The 18,778-nt window shown below is 38.3% G+C and overlaps 1 protein-coding gene across 2 annotated transcripts; it reads right to left on the minus strand.

Annotated features, from left to right (window-relative positions):
* Positions 1-501: 501 nt before the first annotated feature.
* On the minus strand, positions 502-16,451 carry LOC594198 (protein IWS1 homolog). Of its 2 annotated transcripts, XM_030982099.1 has the most exons (16): positions 16,016-16,451; positions 15,337-15,389; positions 13,591-14,971; positions 13,026-13,128; positions 12,282-12,348; positions 11,541-11,592; positions 10,780-10,963; positions 9,958-10,105; positions 8,864-8,946; positions 7,656-7,785; positions 6,344-6,461; positions 5,703-5,814; positions 3,552-3,611; positions 2,608-2,719; positions 1,719-1,848; positions 502-1,674 (listed from the first exon to the last, which is right to left on the minus strand). In XM_030982099.1, the coding sequence occupies exons 1-15, from the start codon at positions 16,035-16,037 to the stop codon at positions 1,723-1,725; spliced, it is 2,751 nt and encodes a 916-aa protein (XP_030837959.1). In that variant the 5' UTR covers positions 16,038-16,451; the 3' UTR covers positions 502-1,674; positions 1,719-1,722. The 2 variants fall into 2 exon arrangements, with proteins under 2 accessions (XP_030837959.1, XP_030837958.1); XM_030982098.1 differs by having other exon boundaries at positions 502-1,848.
* Between the last annotated feature and the right edge of the window lie 2,327 nt (positions 16,452-18,778).

Raw genomic sequence — 18,778 nt, forward strand, 5'->3', positions numbered from 1 at the left:
AACTTGTTTAGATATAACTTGACCTACCATTTGTAACTTAGAACATGTGTATAACTTTTGACGGTAAATAGAAATGAAAAACAAATGTGTAGCTTCCTCAATGCAAGTGCACTTATGACCATTCTACTCTTGAAGACCTGAAGAAGAAACTAACCTAAAGGCCTCACACAATTTAACAGGCGATATTGTTGTACCATCTTATGCAATTCAGGACTACAGTGCCAGTCACTATGAACATGACGGACAAAGAAAGCGGAAAAAAAATATATAGAGTTTGTCAGGTAGACAAAGGAACATCCTTTCACTGCTATTATGTAAAAATGTGTAGAACAGGTGTCACATGCATATTCACTTTTTACATAATAGGCAGTGAAGGGATATTCCTTTGTCTACCTGAGGAACTGTATATTTTGTCCGCTTTCTTTGTCCATCATATTCATAGTGAGTTAAGTCTTGCTCAGATACCAGGGGGGTGTTTCACAAAACTTGTCATCAGTGACAAATGACAGTTGTTGTTTTAAGCTACTGAAATCCTTGCTTCTGATTGGTTATCAGCAGATTTGTCACTGATATTTGTCATTTGCCATTGAAAAAAGGCTTTGTCAAACGGGTCCCTGGTGGTAAACTGTGACAGTCTTTTATGATCACGGAAAGTGTGATACGCTTCAAATTTCTCTATGTTATAACACAGAGATAAATGAATACGCATAGGACCTTTGTTATGTGCAGTTGCCTTTTATTTTACATAAACATACAAACAAAATGCTTTTTTTTTTAAATAAGCAGAACAAGCTTTCAGTATTGGTGCTAGAGGGAGACTATACAGTGATCCATCTCCGACATGGTGTTGGTTATCCTCTTTAGCATATAAATATTCTGACATACAAAGACATTGTTGATTGATCAACTAGAGTCTTGTCAAACAACAGTTTATTTGCTCTTGTGCACTCTAGCAGAGTTTGTATTTGTGATACATGTCATCGGATGCTGACAAAAACGAGGGTTTATCCCTGCAGATCTTCTGTAGTGAAGTGCTGAGAAGGTATCCGCTGAAGGCTCAGTCTCGATCCTTGCGCTTCCATTATTTTGCACCATCCAGAAAGTTGAGCTATCTTTTGAAATTCCCATGCTACAAAAAGTGATTCATTGATTTTTACATCCAGTTTTCTTTAATATGTTTCCTGTAGCGACAACAGTCATGTCCATTATGCTTAGTGTAACGAGAGTCTAACATCTGCTCCTTCACTTATCTCATATGCTTTCATGATGATATGACACTCCTTTAATTAAACATGGACTGTTCAGGAGTTCTTACTCTAATCCTTGCATTTATTATTATTGGTGGTAACTCTAGTGACATGGCGCACCCCTGTTGCTGTAGGAGACTACTGCCAGTGACGCCCATCGATGCTGATAAAGACCACTTAGGTGTTCTTGCACTTTATCTTCCATCCTTCGTAGGGCAACATCTCTGACCAGACCATACAGACCGGTGTTTGCATTCATCCTTCCATTGTTGGTTACTATGTTAATATGCCATGGTCAGACGCCAATGATGATGGCTTTTGTAGTGATGTGCAAGCCCATCAATGTGGATGGTTACCATAGAGATATGCCATGCACCATGATCCCGATGATCACTATAGCACCATGCCATGTCCTTTACTGCTGATGGTAGCTATAGTCATGCCACGCGGCGACGCCCCTCACTGCTGATGGTAGCTATAGAGACATGCCACGCCCCTCAATGCTGATGGCGACTGCTCGTGGGTTCTTGTTGCGTACGGCAGACTTCATATTCTGCATCTTACGAGAGTGTTTGTCCAGTCTCGTCTTCTTCTTGGTAACCTGCAGAATAACATTGGGAAAGGGATCATGATTACCATATGAACTTGCCAAAAATACCTTTTTTTTATGTGTTTTTCTCTGATCATGCAACTGATCAAAGGGCTTTACAGTGTATCCTAACCCTGGTCAGTGGATTCAATTACAATTCAGCACTTACGGTGCACATTTATACAGAATGAAGAGCATTCTAGCCGATGGCAAATAAAATAAATACAACAATACTCATATTAAATACATTGCTGTGAGAATCCTACTGGATACCCATATGACATCTGGGTAGAGAGAGGCAATAAACACGAAGATAAACAAAATTGTCACAAGGAATCAGACTAAATGCCCCCACGGCTCTCAGTAGAAGTCAAGAAGCTCTACTATAAAGTACCAAAGATTAAATTTCTAAACAGTATGTACATCACTGCTGATGTAAGAACAGACGATATAAAGTGAGGACATTGCTTAACGAAACCTACCTTAGAAAATTCTCTCTCTCCATTCCTCTTTGATAAAAGACAAGAAGCTCTACTATAAAGTATCAACGGTTAAATTTCTAAACATTATGTACATCACTGCTTATGTACAAACTGACGATATAAAGTGAGGACATTGCTTAACAAAACCTACCTTCGAAAATTCTCTCCTTTCATTTCACTTTGATAAAAGACAAGAAGCTCTACTATAAAGTATCAACTGTTAAATTTCTAAACAGTATGTACATCACTGCTGATGTAAAAACTGATAATATTGCTTAACGAAACCTACCTTAGAAAATTCTCTCTCTACATTCCACTTTGGTCTGACGACGTAGTCTTTGGTTGAAGGCAGAGGCACCCTTGCTCGGCCAACCCATCCCTTCATTCCTGGAAGGAGTCCCCTGATAGGAGGAAAAAACAAGAGATAAAGGGTTAATAAAGACTATTAAAGGCATCATTTAACAATGTTAAATCTGAGATGCATGGCCCTACGTGTTTTCAGTGTGTGTGATATGGTGTAATATTGAAGCCCTAAAAAAATTACACTCAAAAAAGTAAAAATCTTTGAGTGATCGGTTTTACCACACTCATTTTCCCCATTAGACTGTAGTGTTCTGAAAACCGTTTGGCAAACGCAAAACTTGATTTTGGATTTTCAATTATAAATATCTTGATAATCAGACAGGCGATCGACAGGCGATCGGCTTGTAAAAGTCATGGGGTTCTTGACTGACCTAAAGGTAAATAATTATCATTGCAGCATGAGCTAAATCAAGGATTTTTTTTAAAAGATCTGAGACAAAGTTACCGGATCCCTTTAACAAAGAATAATAAGCATAACATAAATAAATAGGATTGGGATACCAAATAGAAATGGTTTGAAATACTTGTTACGGCTCAAACTAAACAAATTTACCATATATGTTATATATTTGGCATTCCAACATAGTTCATGAATTACAAGAAACTTGCAGAAAGCTTTGCATTTTTTTTTTCTCTGCAATCAATCCATCAAAACTTTTTACCCCACAAAAAGAACGAGAGGGAGAAATTTAGGCATGTAATCTAAACAATTTAACACAGAACAATCGCATATTATATTTAGACAGGTATGAAAATTTAGATTCATTGGCAGTAAATTTACATTAATAAGGTTTAGAGATATGTTTTGATACACATTGAAGATATCATATTACAAATTATTGTCTAAAATGGCATCATTTTGATACTCACTCTTCTGCACCTTCCAAGGCAGATTCTATATTCTGCTTCTCCTCAGGAGTTTCATCAGAACTAAAAGGAAGAGAAATTGAAAAGAATTTTTTTCAATTTTTATTATTATTATCATTTTTTTTTGTGGTAATAGTTTGCATTGCATAGTGAAGACCAAAAATGGGTTCTCTAACAAGTGCTCCGGGAACTTTCTCTAGGCTTTGTTTCATAAAAGAGATAAGGTCAGGGTTCTAATTGGGTTCAAGCTTAGGTTTAGTGCTCTGGTTAGGGTTTTGTACAGTGTTCGGCCCCGGGTTGAAATTGGGAACTCGGTTGATTAATGATACTGGCCGTGGAGCAAATTGTTGCTGGAGCATCTGTTGTTAAAACTAGATGGAATTCGACTGCGCGCAGTAGAAAATGATGCCTCCGGCATAGAGCAATTTTACAAACCAAAACAGAAGAAATTTTTCGGATTCAAGTTCAATTGTAATCCATTGACAGGTTCTCAGAATATCGTGATTACAAGCAATTTCTCATATACATATATGGCCCTTTGATCTTTGACCTCATGACCCTAAAATCTACTCAGTTCATTGGCTCTGCAAGATGTCCTGAGTTAAATAGTAATCCATCTGTCAGTTCTAATGAGAATGCGTTCACAAGCTATTTTTGCATACGTAATGAGCCCATGATCTTTGACCTTTGACCTTATGAACCAAGAATCTACTCAGTTCATTGGCTCTGCAAGTAACATACATGACCTAATTTTGGCAGGAATCCATCAATCGGTTCTTGAGATAACGCGATCACAAGCTGTTATTGCATACATAATGTGTGCTGTGGCCTTTGACCTTTGACCTCATGACCACTAAATCTAATCAGTTCATCGGCTCTGCAAGTAACATACATGACCTAAGTTTGGCAGCAATCCATCGATCGGTTCTTGAGATAACGCGATCACAAGCTGTTTATGCATACATAATGAGCCCTGTGACCTTTGACCTTTAACCTCATGACCCAAAATCTAATCAGTTCATTGGCTCTGCAAGATACATACATGACCAAAGTTTGGCAGGAATCCATCAATCGGTTCTTCAGATAACGCGATCACAAGAACGGGACGTACGTACGTACAGACGTACGTACGTACGTACGGACGGACAACCCGAAAACATAATGCCTCCGGCTACTTCGTAACGGAGGCATAAAAAAGGGGGGCGGGGGTAGGGGGGACTAGTACCCAGCATCCTGGTTCTTGCACCCTTCGTTCAAGCCCCAGCTGAACCCACAATGCAGTTAGGTGCTTTCGTCATTGTCTTGATCAGTGAATGAACTTTTGATATCAGTTTTCTAACTACATAAGTCAACATTACACCGTACAAAAATGTTGACTGCTATCAATCATGATATAAAATCAGTAATTTTCAAAAAATTTCACAACTCTACTTTCCTCACAAGATAGCATAGATAAATATTTACCAAGTGCAAATAGTCAATACAAAGGTGATATAAAGATAATATCGTTTAGAAAACAGGAAAGGTTGCCGACATCCACATTTGGTAGAAATATTTCACACTTCAATTAGAACATTGATTTATATATAGTATATATATATTGAAGGCTATATTGAAGCGCATTGACATTTTTGCTGAAGATGAAATGCGCTATAGAAGCCTAGGTTATTATTATTATAATATATATATATATATATATATATATATATATATATAAATCATCCATTGAGAGCAAGACAGGCATCAAGACATGTCCTTTGGTAATGCAAGAATACCAGGCTAGTCTAAGTGCATATTTAGGTACACAAAGTAGTCACTCTTGGCTTATTCGATTGCAAAATAAACCTTTTCCTAAACAAAACATTGAAACTAGAGGTGTCACCAGACTGTCGATCACAAGGTCTGCGGTTCGAGTCCTGCCACGGCTCTAATGTCCTTTACCAAGACATTGATCTATATTTGCCACACTCAACCAAGGTGATGTGATGTAAATGGGTACCCGGCAGGAATTAATTCCTTGAAATGCTAGGGCGCCGTAATGGCCGCCTTGCTAAAGCCAGGGTAATAATCGAGGCACGCCAGGAGCGTCACAACATGACGTACATGTGCGCTATATAAGAAGCCATCATTATTATTAAACAAGCTCCACCTTACCTCATTCTTCTCCTCTTGGCAGCTAACTGTTGTAGATCTCTCTTCTGTCTGTCTTCTTTAGAGATCGATCTGAAGTTAGATTCTACTCCAAATATTGGTCTTGACCACTCATCTAAATACATACAGATAATTTACAATTATGTATCACATTCTAATTCTATCCCTTTGCGCCTCAGAATAGTTTACTAGATCGATGGCGCATAATAAATGCTGTATTATTATTATTATTATATTATCTGAAGAAACATATCAGGCATAAAACGATTCCATGATATTCATACATTTATATTCTTCAAATGACAAAATGTGTGAAATTAACAAATTCACCACCATGGAATTTACACAGATATTACACATTTAAATTTGTGAATCTAGACTTACTATTTCAGATTCCAGATGTTAATTCAAATTAATAATCCTACACATAATTAGTTCCTCTACCAATAATAACTGACAAACTTCAGTAAAACACTTACAGAGAGACAATCAAATGTAATGATTTCAGTTGCTTATATTGATTATTTTAGCCTGTAATCGATAATAAGTTTGATCACACTGGCAAGGTAGCAAAGATTAAACAAATTGAAGGCAATGCAGGGCTATTTAAGTGCAAGGAGGGTTAACTTGAGAGAGTGACTCACTTATGATCTTGCCGGCCCTCTCTCTGATGTATCTTAATTCCTTTGGGTGTCTATAAAGGCACATGACAGCCTTCCCGATCTCGCTCGTCTTCAGCATGTGCTGGTCAATGGGTGGGAACTGGGTGACGAAAGGATAGAAAGAGAAAGCTAATATATGACTGAAATAGAACATAATCGTAACAAGTCATCTAAGTTATGAGACTCTAGGACGACTATCCTCTGGAATACCAGCCACATGACATTTTCCCAGATAACTACCCCAGGACAAGCAACTTCTTCAAGATAGTGTGGGTGATTTTTTTTTATGGGGCAGTTGTCAGGATGCAGCGGAAGTAGAGGGGTAGATGTCAAGTTACACTTAGGGTTGGTTAAGAATTTGGATAGTTCTACATCAGGCCTGTAAAAAAAAAGATGTTGTATTGCCCTTTGCAACTGACCCAAAAATCTTGAAATCTACTGTTGGCTTTTAAAAAAAGTTTTTTTGTTTACCGTTTTTTAGAGAAAAAAAATATTAGAGCAATCAAAACTGAGAAAAATCAGCCCAAAGAGGGAGAAAAAAAAGAAAAAAAGTTTAACAAAAGAAAAAAGATTTCTGACCGACCAGTGTTTTGGCACCTAAAGGGTAATACAACATCTTTTTTTTGAGACCTCTTAGGTTGTAGTTAGGAATTCAATATCAACAAACTGAGTTTATACTTAAACTGCCAGAGAACAGTACCATAACACCTGGTGCTGTTTCCTTTTTATTGGTCGGGTAATGCTAGCTTTTTAATCTAGTTGCTTTTGTGTCATGCAATATTGCCTTTCTCCGATATAAGTGCACACTTCCATACAATAACCTTGTATACTCCCCAAACCTATTATGTTACATGTGTTATAAATGTCTAGTTACTCTTGTTTTTTAAAGCCCCAATGTACTACTTGTAGCTACTTGCTCCCTCTATATAGCAAACAATGCCTAAGCGGTGCCTGTTGGTCCGCCATGATCCTCTTTTTCTTATGTTAATTGAGAGCTGAGTTGATGAGATAGCCACCTGTCAGTGCCCATGCTGGGTGGTCTAATCCCTCCTGATCAAACTAGTACAGACAGGCTTCAATAGATTAGTGATATACAACATCATCTGAACAGCAGCGAATTAATTCAATTGGCCTAATTGGGGCTCTCCTTGCAGGGATTGTACGTCTGACCAGCTGCCAACTAGTATTATCTGTTGATACCTGAACTGGATAATATTCAAAATTGCACATTATATACAACAGCGATAAAAACAAACAAATTATCAGTTTTGAAAGCAAAGACTGGTAAACATACCCCTTGCAAGATCTTGATGAAGGACTCCCTGATCTTGAGATGAGGCAGACTCTTATCAGGAAGGGGTTTTAACCACTCTGCCATTGGTCTCAATACACCACATTCTAAGAAAGACAACTGCAGATCAGATCTGAAAAAGACAAGGGGACAGAATCAAATTATTAATTAACTAAACAAATACTTGGGATAGACTCTTATCAGGAAGGGGTTTTAACCACTTTGCCATGGGTTGTAATACACCACACTATTATTAAAGAAAGACAACTGCAGATCAGGTCCCCATTTCACAAAAATTGCCATCAGTGACAAATGACAGTTATAGTTATAAGCTAGTGGATTGGTTACCAGCAGATTTGTCACTGGTTTTTGTCATTTGTTCTTGAAAAATAGGCTTTGTGAAACGGGTCCCTGATCTGAAAAAAAAATATGAGGGGACTAAAATAATTATTCATTACACCAATACTTGTGATCACTGTACATCAGCTGCAATATCTAAAAGAAATAATTAAAGAAAGCTATACTTGTGTCAATTTTCAAAGAGCTCTTTTGAAGTTTTTCAGAGCTCATGCCCGGACTCCTCGGCTCAAAATTTGACCTCAAATGTCCTGCTTGAGGTACAGTCAAACCTGCTTTAGTGACCACCTGTCTACAACAAGCACATTTTTTGTTTCCCTTGAAAATGGTATCTCATTGAAACATGTACTAAAGGAACCTGTCTACAAAGACCACTTTTTGTGTTTCCCTTGGGCGGTCACTGTAGACAGGTTTGACTGAAGTTCATTGCTATAGAGCTTTACTGTTATCTGTGACAACAACAAAAAAGTGTGTTTTGGAAACGCTTCACTTCTGCTTCATGGTGGCTTCTCTTTTATTTCAGTTTGGGGATTCATAAAGTTGTACAGTCAAACCTGTCTATAAAGACCACCCACGGGAGACAAGAAAAGTGGTCTTTATAGGCAGGTAGTCTTTATGTACAGGTTCCTTTAGTACATGTTCCAATGAGAAAACATTTTCAAGGGAAGTGAAAAATATGGTCTTTATAGACAGGTGGACTATCTATACAGGTGGTCACTAGAGCAGGTTTGACTGTCTTAGGTTATCAAAAGGATGAATATATTTACACAATCATCTTGTTTAGCTTTTCATTCAGACCCAAAATCATATTATCTTCAGAGGAGAGGCAGGTATCTTAAATCTAAACCACTTACTTTTTCAACTGGCCCATTACAGCTGGGAGCATGTTGAGTTTCTTGGTTGCAGCTTTTCGAGCATTATTTAGTCTCCTATCCTCCTGCAAAACAAAAATTAAAAGAATGGAATTTGAAACAGAAAAGAAAAAGAGAGTCAGACAGAATAAGAACGACCAATAATTCCTCATCGTCAAATAATGATATTTTTCTTTAAAGTCATTTATAAAAAATCCAGATGCCTCAAACTCTGGAGAGAGAGAATGGAGAAATTTCAAGAGGATGCAGACATGGCTATTAACCCATCTGAACTACCATGGATCACATGGTGCAGCCTCAACAGACTGCTCCCAGGCATGGGGAAGTGCAAGGCAAATATGCACACGCGGGGATACATTCACAATGCATTGACACTGTGAATGTGGGCAGAGCCCCCCCCCCCCCCCCACCCAACCATGGACCATCTACCCAGCTGTGACATGCTGAATGACACATGCAGCTGGGAGGGATCAAGCGGAGACCAACAACGTGACACTTACTTTTGCTAGACACTGGGAAACAGTTAGCCTCTTGTCGATGGCCCTCGCGTTGTTGGAGTCTGTAAATTTTGGCGAGCGAAGCGAGCCAGAGAAACCGAAGCGCTTGCGCTGAGGGCCTCTTGACAAGTGATCTGAATTATATATTCATGAGACCCGAATTCCTACTGAATTATGCATGTCTAGACTACGTGAATAATGTAACCACCGCAGCGATTGTGTGTGTGTGTGTGTATTGGGATCGCCCTTCTAGGCGGCCAGTCTCAATACTCTCATGGAGGAAATTCGCACAGAGCGGTAGATATAACGTCATATTAACTTTCTCTGATTGGATGATTTTCACCGACTTCTGTTGGGTCAGAATATTCGCCAAACAATGTAAAACATAAGAAATTCAGATCACTTGTCAGGAGGCCCTCAGTGCAAGCGCTTCCGTTTCTCTGGCTTGCTTTGCTCGCCAGAATTTACCGTCTCCAACAACGCGAGGGCCATCGACAAGAGGCTAGAAAACAGTAGAGTCAGGAACCGAAAATGAAGATGACCTAATAGTAATGAAATCGTACAGAAACGTTAACTCACCATGGCTACTTCGTTCATCTGTTTGATCATAGCCATAATGATGTCATCGCTGTCATTGATGAAGTCATCATTGTTGCGTTTCCGTCTTCTGAATTTGTTATCCTCCTTTTTCTTCGCCAGCATCGTTTCAAAGTCAGACACAAACTCACTGACATTCAAAATGGGAAAAAAAAAGGAAAAAAAATTATGCCAAAAGGAATGATGATGAACAGTGAGCTTAAACAATGTCATTTGATCTCCATCAGTATTCCATTTAAGTCATGTACCTGAGAACAATATACATCTACATAGACAGTTAGTCAAAACTATGCTGACCAGTTTAAAAAAAATATGTTAATTTGCATTACGAGCAGCGAATTTGAAGCTCTCAGAATGTATACATCTAAAAAGTTTATTTACATTCTTTTAAATTCCCCGTGTCAAACACACAATGATAATGCAACAAATCAGGAAACAGCATGTACAGAAAATTGTGATGTTTCTACTCATATGTCTGATATATCTTTAGGGCTCTGAATCAGAGGCCAAACCACAAAATGTGGGCATCTGTCATGAATAGCTATGGTACATGCAATCTGTAGGGGCTAATGGTTTAAACACATTTAACTGTTCATGAAACGGCCATGGCCATTGCAGCAATCGGGCGATGGAAGAACTTAATTTAATTTAATTAAGGAACTTTACATAACTATCTTGATCTAAGGAGACACGAACGAACGATTAAGGGTATTATCAAATAAAAGTTTCAAAACAAATATAAAACAGAATTATATAAAATATAAAATATATTGACTTTCTTCATGTGTTGTCATGGTAACTTACGATCCTCCTCTAATACTATCCAAGCCCTCATCTGAATCAGAGTCTCCGGGTGGAGGACCGGGAGGTGCTTCAATCTTCTCAATTTCGTCGTCATCCTGCTCATCTCGTATCTTCTGGATCGCATCTTCCATCGCCGAGGCATCCATCTCAGCATTGTCGTCATCATCGTCGCTTGATAAGACATCTGTAATCGAAAATGTATGACAAAAAATTTACACTTATATTTCATATTTGTACTTTAAAAAAAATTACTTATGAGGATATCCATGTATGTCAATCTTACATTACCATACATCATAACGTGTTAGAATAATTTAAGGAAGATTACAGAACAAGCCCATTTTTCAGGAAGGTTTTATTTTTAGAATTTCACAAATTGCTGTAGGGTGCCAAATTTAACAAGTCAATGCAAAGCGTAGCATCCCCTCGCCTTGTACAAATGGCCTAAATTTAGCAATTTTTGCATATTTAATAAGATGTTACCTTTCACGTACATACTCAACAACATTACTTAGGTTATTGAATGAAAACCACATTTTTGCATACTTTAAATCAGAATTTTCGCATATTTGATGAGCTATGACCTTTGCCCTACATACTCCGAAATCATACTTAGCATGCAGTTGATACCATGTACCTTTATATCAAATTTTAGACCTAACGATATGATCTCATTGCGAGCCCAACAGGCCGGCAGAATAGGAGAATTCTTACAATGCATATGAACTAGATGATATGCCAAGGAACTGAAGGAGACTTACTTGAACTCTTCTTCTTCTTTGCTGGGCCCTGCAACTCCGCTGCACCAAAACCCTGAAAACAATCAAATAACAAAAAATTCATATCACAAATAGAGACTTTGAAACATGAAGTTAAAACTCTAAGTGCATGACCATATAATTCATGACAATCAATAGGACATTAGGGTGATTAGACACCATGATTGCACTTTTCTACTCTTGCTTTGTTCTGATATAACATTCTTATGTATATGTACATGTGTAAATGATTAATTCAGGCTGTAGCATTTGTATTTTACGTAATAACCGTTGATGCACACATTACTGCACAATGCTTTATTTCATCATTACAATAAGGGAGTACAAGTATTTTGATACTGCAAAAACATGCGTAATGATATTGTAAAAATTATGACACCCTTCTACACTGAAATCCAACTTCATACAGATATGCCTTTGAAATATAAAGTTGAATCTCATAGTGTTTACTGTTTGGGAATTATTACTAGAATTATCATTCAAGCCTTTAAAAATTATGGCAAATTCTACATTGTACTCACTACTCAATACCTTTGATGACATGTATTCTTCAATATGATTTTTGCCCCATGCACATAACACTTTATTGTTTTTAAAAGCTGTGATATACCTCATCTTTCAAATTTTATGAAATTTTGTATCAAACTACAATCAAGACTTAAAAGACTATTGAGGAATAATAGCTATGGGTTGAAGAAAAATAAAAATTATTTGAAGACTCACCTCAAACTCCTCCTCTTCATCACTGGAACCAAAGATATCTGCAATCAATTCACCCACTGCTTCTTCCCTGATACATACAAACATACACACACACAGAAGAACAAGGGGGAGGGGTAAGAAAAAGGTTGAATGATCAATAGAAAACAAACATTTATATGTATTTTTAAGAGTTATTTATGATCATGAGAACTATCCCTAGCGCAACAGATGCAAAGCAATATCTGCTTCACATATCTTTTCTATTGGTTTTCTTAGTATTTTTATTCATATTTATTTATATATGGGCTGTGGGAATAAAACATATGCACAGACATTTTGTCATCCAGAGGGATTTGCCTTAAGGAAAGTGTGATTTGGAGGACTATAACATTATTATGAAAATAATGTCCATATTCTTGGGATCCTACAAAAACAATCTATGCTTTCCAGTAGGTTCCCGTTTCATTTCATAATTTTTAACTTACTTTGTTAACCATGTTCTTTATTGTGCAAACAAATTGATATGAAATGGAATAAATTCAAATCAATCAATCAATCAATCAATGTGCTGCTAGATAAAAGGTGTGATGCTTCATGTACGACATCCCAGGTTGAATTTTTGAAACTTGAACAAGAAAGCCGTAAATATCTGTCCATCGACAAAAGACCCAACAATGACCCTAGCGATTTCTGTACAATAGTCATACCGCATACAATATTTTTTCACGGAAGATAACTGATATCCCGGCAAAGAATGAAACTTACTTCTCTTCTTCACTTTCATCTCCGCTGTCCCTGGCTAAGGCTCTCCTCTTACTCTTGGATCTTCCGATGACATCATCTTCATCATCGTCGTCACTTGCTTCATCTGATGAAGGAACAGAGTAGTGTTTCTATCTTAAAATGGTACATGTATGTTTGTATGAATTTCGATTTGAATTGTATTCTCTAAATAGAAGGATAATACCTGACAATTAGTCAATATATGCCTCCAAATGATGAAGCCTACTTTAAATGCAGAGTGCAGAAACCTTTCTGCAGTTATTTCCATGCTATAAGCTTAATAGAACATATTTATATTTTAGAAATATATACAAATTAAAAAAAAATTAAAAAAACATGGGGTGGAGAAAATGTGAAAGCTAACAGAAGTATTTTAATGGAAAACATGTCTTTAGAAAAGAATTTTCATCTTTATACTGACAATTTTTCTCGTAGATATTCTGAATGATAAAATACACATTATTGCTTAACAAAGATAAGACAGTTACTCTAAGCTATTTGGAGGGCAAATATAAGGGGTCAGAATGTGAACTGGCCAAGAGCATACCTTGTAGTTCTGCCATGAAATCATGACCGGCATCAGCAGCAGCCTCCTCTCCCCCTGCTTCTTCTTCATCTCCTGATACCTTGGCCTCTTCCTCCCTCTCTACTTGTTCCTCTCCATCCTCTGCCTCTTCTGCTGCTTCTTCCATAACTTCTCTCTCTTCTCCTTCCTCCTCTTCGTCCGCATATTCAATGTACTCTTCCACCACTTCTGCATCCTCATCATCATCATCGACAATCTCCTCCCATTCCTCTTCCCCCATCTCCAAGTGTTCTTCATCGCCAGCTTCAATGATTTCTGGTTCTGGGTCTCCATCATCATCGTAGTCACCCTCAACTTCCTCTTCGATCTCCTCCAAGATTTCTTCTCCTTCTTCTTGCTCTGGAGAGACAGCCTCTCGACCATCTTGCTGGTGTTGCCTTTGGATTTCATCTTCTTCATCCTCGTCGACGTCTTCGTATAGAGGTTCTCTCTCGCCTTCTTCTTCGTCTTCATCGGCGCTAAATTGTGCTTCGATTTCCGGAATGTCTTGTTCTACCCGCCTCTGGTCTTGAACCGGGGCATCCTCAAAGTCCGCCTCCTCATCATCATCCATCTGTTCATACAAATCATCATGCTTCTTCTCAGGCTGTTCCTCCTGCGCATCATCGTCTTCAATCTGTTCCTCGTCACTTAGGATCTGTTCATATTCATTACTCGCGTTTTGCTGGGCATAACCTTCAGCACCATCATCCTCCTCCGCTTCCTCTTGCCTTGATTCCACTCTCCTCTCGTCATCACTGGCTTCTAAATCCCCATCACTGACTTGTTCAACATCGCTCACTTGCTCCAAACCTTTATTGTCCTCCTCCTCTTCCTCATACGGAAGCTCTCCATCACTCTGATCATCCCCATACCTTTCATTACCATCGCCTTCTTCTTCCTCCTCATGCTCCCCTTCTTCCAGTTGCTCCCCTTCTTCGATCTCTTCCCCTTCCTCTACTTCTTCCCCTTCTTCGATTTCCTCCCCTTCCTCAAGTTCTGCCCCCTCCTCCACCTCCTGTCCGTCTTCTACCTCATCCCCTTCTTCAACATGATTCCCTTCTTCTCCTCCGGAATACTCTACCGCTTCGTGCCCTTCATCTTCTCGCTCATATCCGTCTTCCGACCTCCTGTCGTCCACCTCCTCGCCTTCCTCAGATCCTTCTTCTTGGTACTGCTCAGCATCCTGTTCATGTCGACCACCATCATAGCCTTTTTCATCTCCTTCTACAACCCTCCTCTCGTCATATTCTTCATCGCTGCCAAGTCTTTCCTCCTGTTCCTCTTCTTCTGCGTCGGATACTACTTCTCCAGCCTCCCCTTCTTCTCCTTCTTCCTCAGCCGGCGATTCATATTCTCCTTCCTGTAACAAAGATAGTATAAGATGCCACAGTGAGAAACGGTCTTGGTGAACTTACCGAATGGTGCAAGTACCTGCAAACTGTGTGCATCTGTAAAACTGTAAAGTATTCAAAACAAATGCCAATCTGGGTGTAAAAGGATAATATTATTTGTGTATCATCTAGGGGATATGTGTTTCAATGTGATGGGATCACAGCTTTCCCAGTATAGCTTCTAGGAGCTACTGAAAGGGATTACTATTTCAAGGTTCAAGATGATGCCATAGGCATAACTACAATCTTATCTGGAAAATCATTGCCTAGATGTACTATTTTCATGCTCTCGGTCTCAGTAATCAACACGTTAACACTACATTACTCTTCTTACCTCACTACCGTCTTCTCTCTCATCTAGAACAGGTGTACTTCCTCCGTTGCTTCCTGTAAAAAAAAATTAAGTATTGTTTTTTTAATCGCTTAGCATATTGTCCTTACTAACCAGAATTAAAGTGGCCCTATGAAAATGTGCCAACATTACTGCAGGACTCGACACTAACAAACTTCTGGAATTGAAAAAGGGACCCAATGCAAACAAACCCTGAAAATTCTTAATGTGAATCCATCCATTGTGAAGAAAAAAAAATGTAGAGCCCTGTTAACTGTTTAGTATTTGTTAATCACTAAATGCATCTAGTTAACATAAAAAAGGCTACATATATCACATTGTGAAAATGAGCTAATCTTAGACAGTGTCATCTAGGTCTAAGTCTACAACTCATTTATGTCAAAATCTGTTTAGCGTTGACATTCGGCCTTCTAATTCAAGATTTTCAACATTGTTAAAATAAAAGTGGCACCTTAAAGTGATTGATGCAGGGCCAGGGAAAGTTAACAAATAGGTAGCCGTCTTGTTTATTAATCTATTTAAAACAATTAATATTCCATTTCTATGTGTATGTGAATTTCATTGAAGAAAGAAGCAACCTTTTTAAATTGCATTAAAAAAACAAAGTCAAAATCTCAAAGATCAAACTCAAACTCAAACTCAAAAAGTCAAAGGCATTTACCACTCTCATATTCTTCCTCCATGATGATGATGATAATCTAGATCACGAATACGGTTTATCACAAAACTAGTGATGGCATGTTTAATTGATTTTCAGTTTTGAAATCGCTGAAGAGATGAGGCGAAGTTCCGTTCTCACTTGCACTTCTGTTATGTCGAAAAGGCACAAACCACAAGCGGCGATGTCTACGGGTGGGACTGGACACGGAAATTGGACGCGTTAGCTGCGTCTTTTGTCCTATCCAAAACGTCGAAATCGTCACAGAAAACACTCCTAAATGAAAGCGGTTGTGTAAATCATATTTCAATGATTGTTAAACCACGATGAATCAAGCGATGAAGTTCAGAGGTTTGATAAAATCTTGCGATCTTCTTGTCTATCTGGAGGAACGTCACGCTATGTACGGTGCAAATGCTGAATATATAGCGCAGCGTTATTGTTAGCACTGCACTGTAATACATACGTATAATTGATAGCAACAATACTAACACTACACCTAACACCTGTGTTAGGTGTTGTGTTAGTGCAGCTGCTTGGGGGGGGGGGGTGGACAAACCTGTCGTGCCCTCCTAATTTAAAGGTACTATGCCCCATTTGCAGGCCAAAAAAAATAAAAAGTTAAATTCCAACTGCATTTGAAAGATAATACTAATTTAGAACTACCCTAAAAAAGGTGGGGCTTGAAATGTCTTCAAGTGGGAAAATAACGTACGACTATTAGTTGTCAAATCGACTTTAGGGCTATAGAGCCCAAAAGTAATAGCCTTGATTTTCAGACAATTGTACCAAATGGTCATACGTCTTATGCTGCGCAAAGATTCAATCAATTTAATCTTGGCCTTCACAAGTGGGTTATTGATGTAGACAAATGCTCACGTACCCTTTACAACTCTTTTCATGTATGTTATTACCAAAGAAGAAAAAAAGCCAGTCAGTCACTCAATAGTGTCCAGGGGCGTACGCAGGGGGGGGGGGGGTTGGGGGTTCAAACCCCCCCCCCTTTGGTATTTGTATGTGTAAACCCCCCTAAAAAAACTAAAAAAACCCTCCCCCCTTTCTTTTGTTTTGTTTGTTTTGTTTTTTTAAGTAAAAAAATAAAAAATAAAAAAATATGCCCACGGCTAACGTAAAGTGACCTTACCCCCCCCCCCCCCCCAACGAAAAAATTTTTCAAATTTTCAAATTTCGAGACCAAAAAAAAAAAAGTGTCCGCTTCCCCCCTCCTTTCTCTTTGAAATTCAAATACCGCCCGCCAAATGACGTGTTTTTAATCACCCATGCGTGAAGTATGCATCATATGAGTTGCATCAAATGAAAGAATATGATCTAAGCTTTACAAATATGTGTCATTTATTCATTATGATTGTGATTAAGTTCTCGGTTTCGTTTTTTTTTCTGGGACGCCACTGTATATCAAATAATAATGATAATAATAACAATAATAACAATAATGATAATAATATTAATTTTAAAACAAATATATACAAATAAAACTTTAAAATCTGACGAGCAAAAAAGAAAAATGGAGGTTCAACCCTACCACACCCCTTCGAAATCCGCCGACTCCTGCATTTAACTTATAATGGTTGGTATACATTGGCTTAATTGTTGTTGGTTTTCAGTCTGAAAGTACATTAATATTAACCTTATTTCAGGCTCTGGCAAAGCACCCCATGATTAGGGATAGAACGCGAGTGTGGCCAAGAAATATATATATAGCCTAAAGCGTCTTTTTATATTATTATTCTAAGGACAATGGGGTGACCTAGGATAGGGGCGTAACAAATTTTCTCGGCTAGGGTTGGGGGCGTAAATGCTCTCCAGCTCAGTCCGCTCCTCTGCTGGATCCCCCGAGATAAAGTTCAGTGGATTAAGATAATATATAGTTCGTTTGTGACACCAACAGGGCGGACCGTGCATGGGACTAATATAAATCGGCCTTTGCTTTCATCAACAGGCTCTTCTAAAGACCCCGAAATCGACTGGCTCTCATGCCCTTTAGCCAGCCCGCGCCGTGCCCCTAGACACCACTACACCCCCTAGCTAAATTAATAGGCCTAGTAGGGATAAAAGATGAAGAAAGATTCAACATCCGGGTTGGATACTAAACTTTAGTTCTTCGCTTCCACCTTTGATCCGACACTATTTATAACCTAACCCTAATTATAAAATGGCCGATAATCTTTGGCGAAATAAAACCTAAAAAACGTGGTTGTCGCTGGTTCAGCGACAGTTCACTAATTTTTTTCTTTCTCATCCTCTTTCAAGGTATTTGTTATTTATTGCAAAATGAATATGACTTGCAGTGAGTGGCGTGGGAGTTTAATAGGGTTTGGTTGTTGTTGTTGTATTCAGCGTTATATGGCAATCAGTCAAATTCGACTATAATCACCATCTATTATTTTGTCTTCTTAGTTGACGATGGACTGGCAAAATATACTGCCCAACTCTTGAATGCTCTGAGAAGAAGATTACACGCCTCCCCTATTTATAAGTTTCTGGTTATGCCACTATATTGATACGGGTCCATACCGACCATACAAGTACAAATCTAAATAGTGATAGGTCTATATCAGTTACTCTGCTAATCAGTAATCAAAGCATTAACATGTTGCTGATATTAGTACACTCCTAATTCGTCGATGTTAAATCAATATTGTTTTAATTGACCACTGGTTGCCGTTTTTATGCAGAGTGCTAATTTTAGCCCAAGACAGGACTGAAAATCAGATAAATCGTAGAGCAGATCAGTGCCATGGCAAT

Source organism: Strongylocentrotus purpuratus, unplaced genomic scaffold (assembly GCF_000002235.5).
Source record: "Strongylocentrotus purpuratus isolate Spur 01 unplaced genomic scaffold, Spur_5.0 spur5_scaffold_12, whole genome shotgun sequence".
In the NCBI taxonomy this organism is placed as follows: domain Eukaryota; kingdom Metazoa; phylum Echinodermata; class Echinoidea; order Camarodonta; family Strongylocentrotidae; genus Strongylocentrotus; species Strongylocentrotus purpuratus.

Excerpts from the sequence above, each read along its gene's own strand:
- LOC594198 (XM_030982099.1), bottom strand. The coding sequence starts at position 16,037 with ATGGAGGAAGAATATGAGAGTG. Across the intron at positions 12,349-13,025 it reads GATGAAAGTGAAGAAGAGAA|GGAAGAAGCAGTGGGTGAAT; the intron begins GTAAGTTTCATT and ends TGTATGTATCAG. Across the intron at positions 11,593-12,281 it reads ATGAAGAGGAGGAGTTTGAG|GGTTTTGGTGCAGCGGAGTT; the intron begins GTGAGTCTTCAA and ends GATTGTTTTCAG.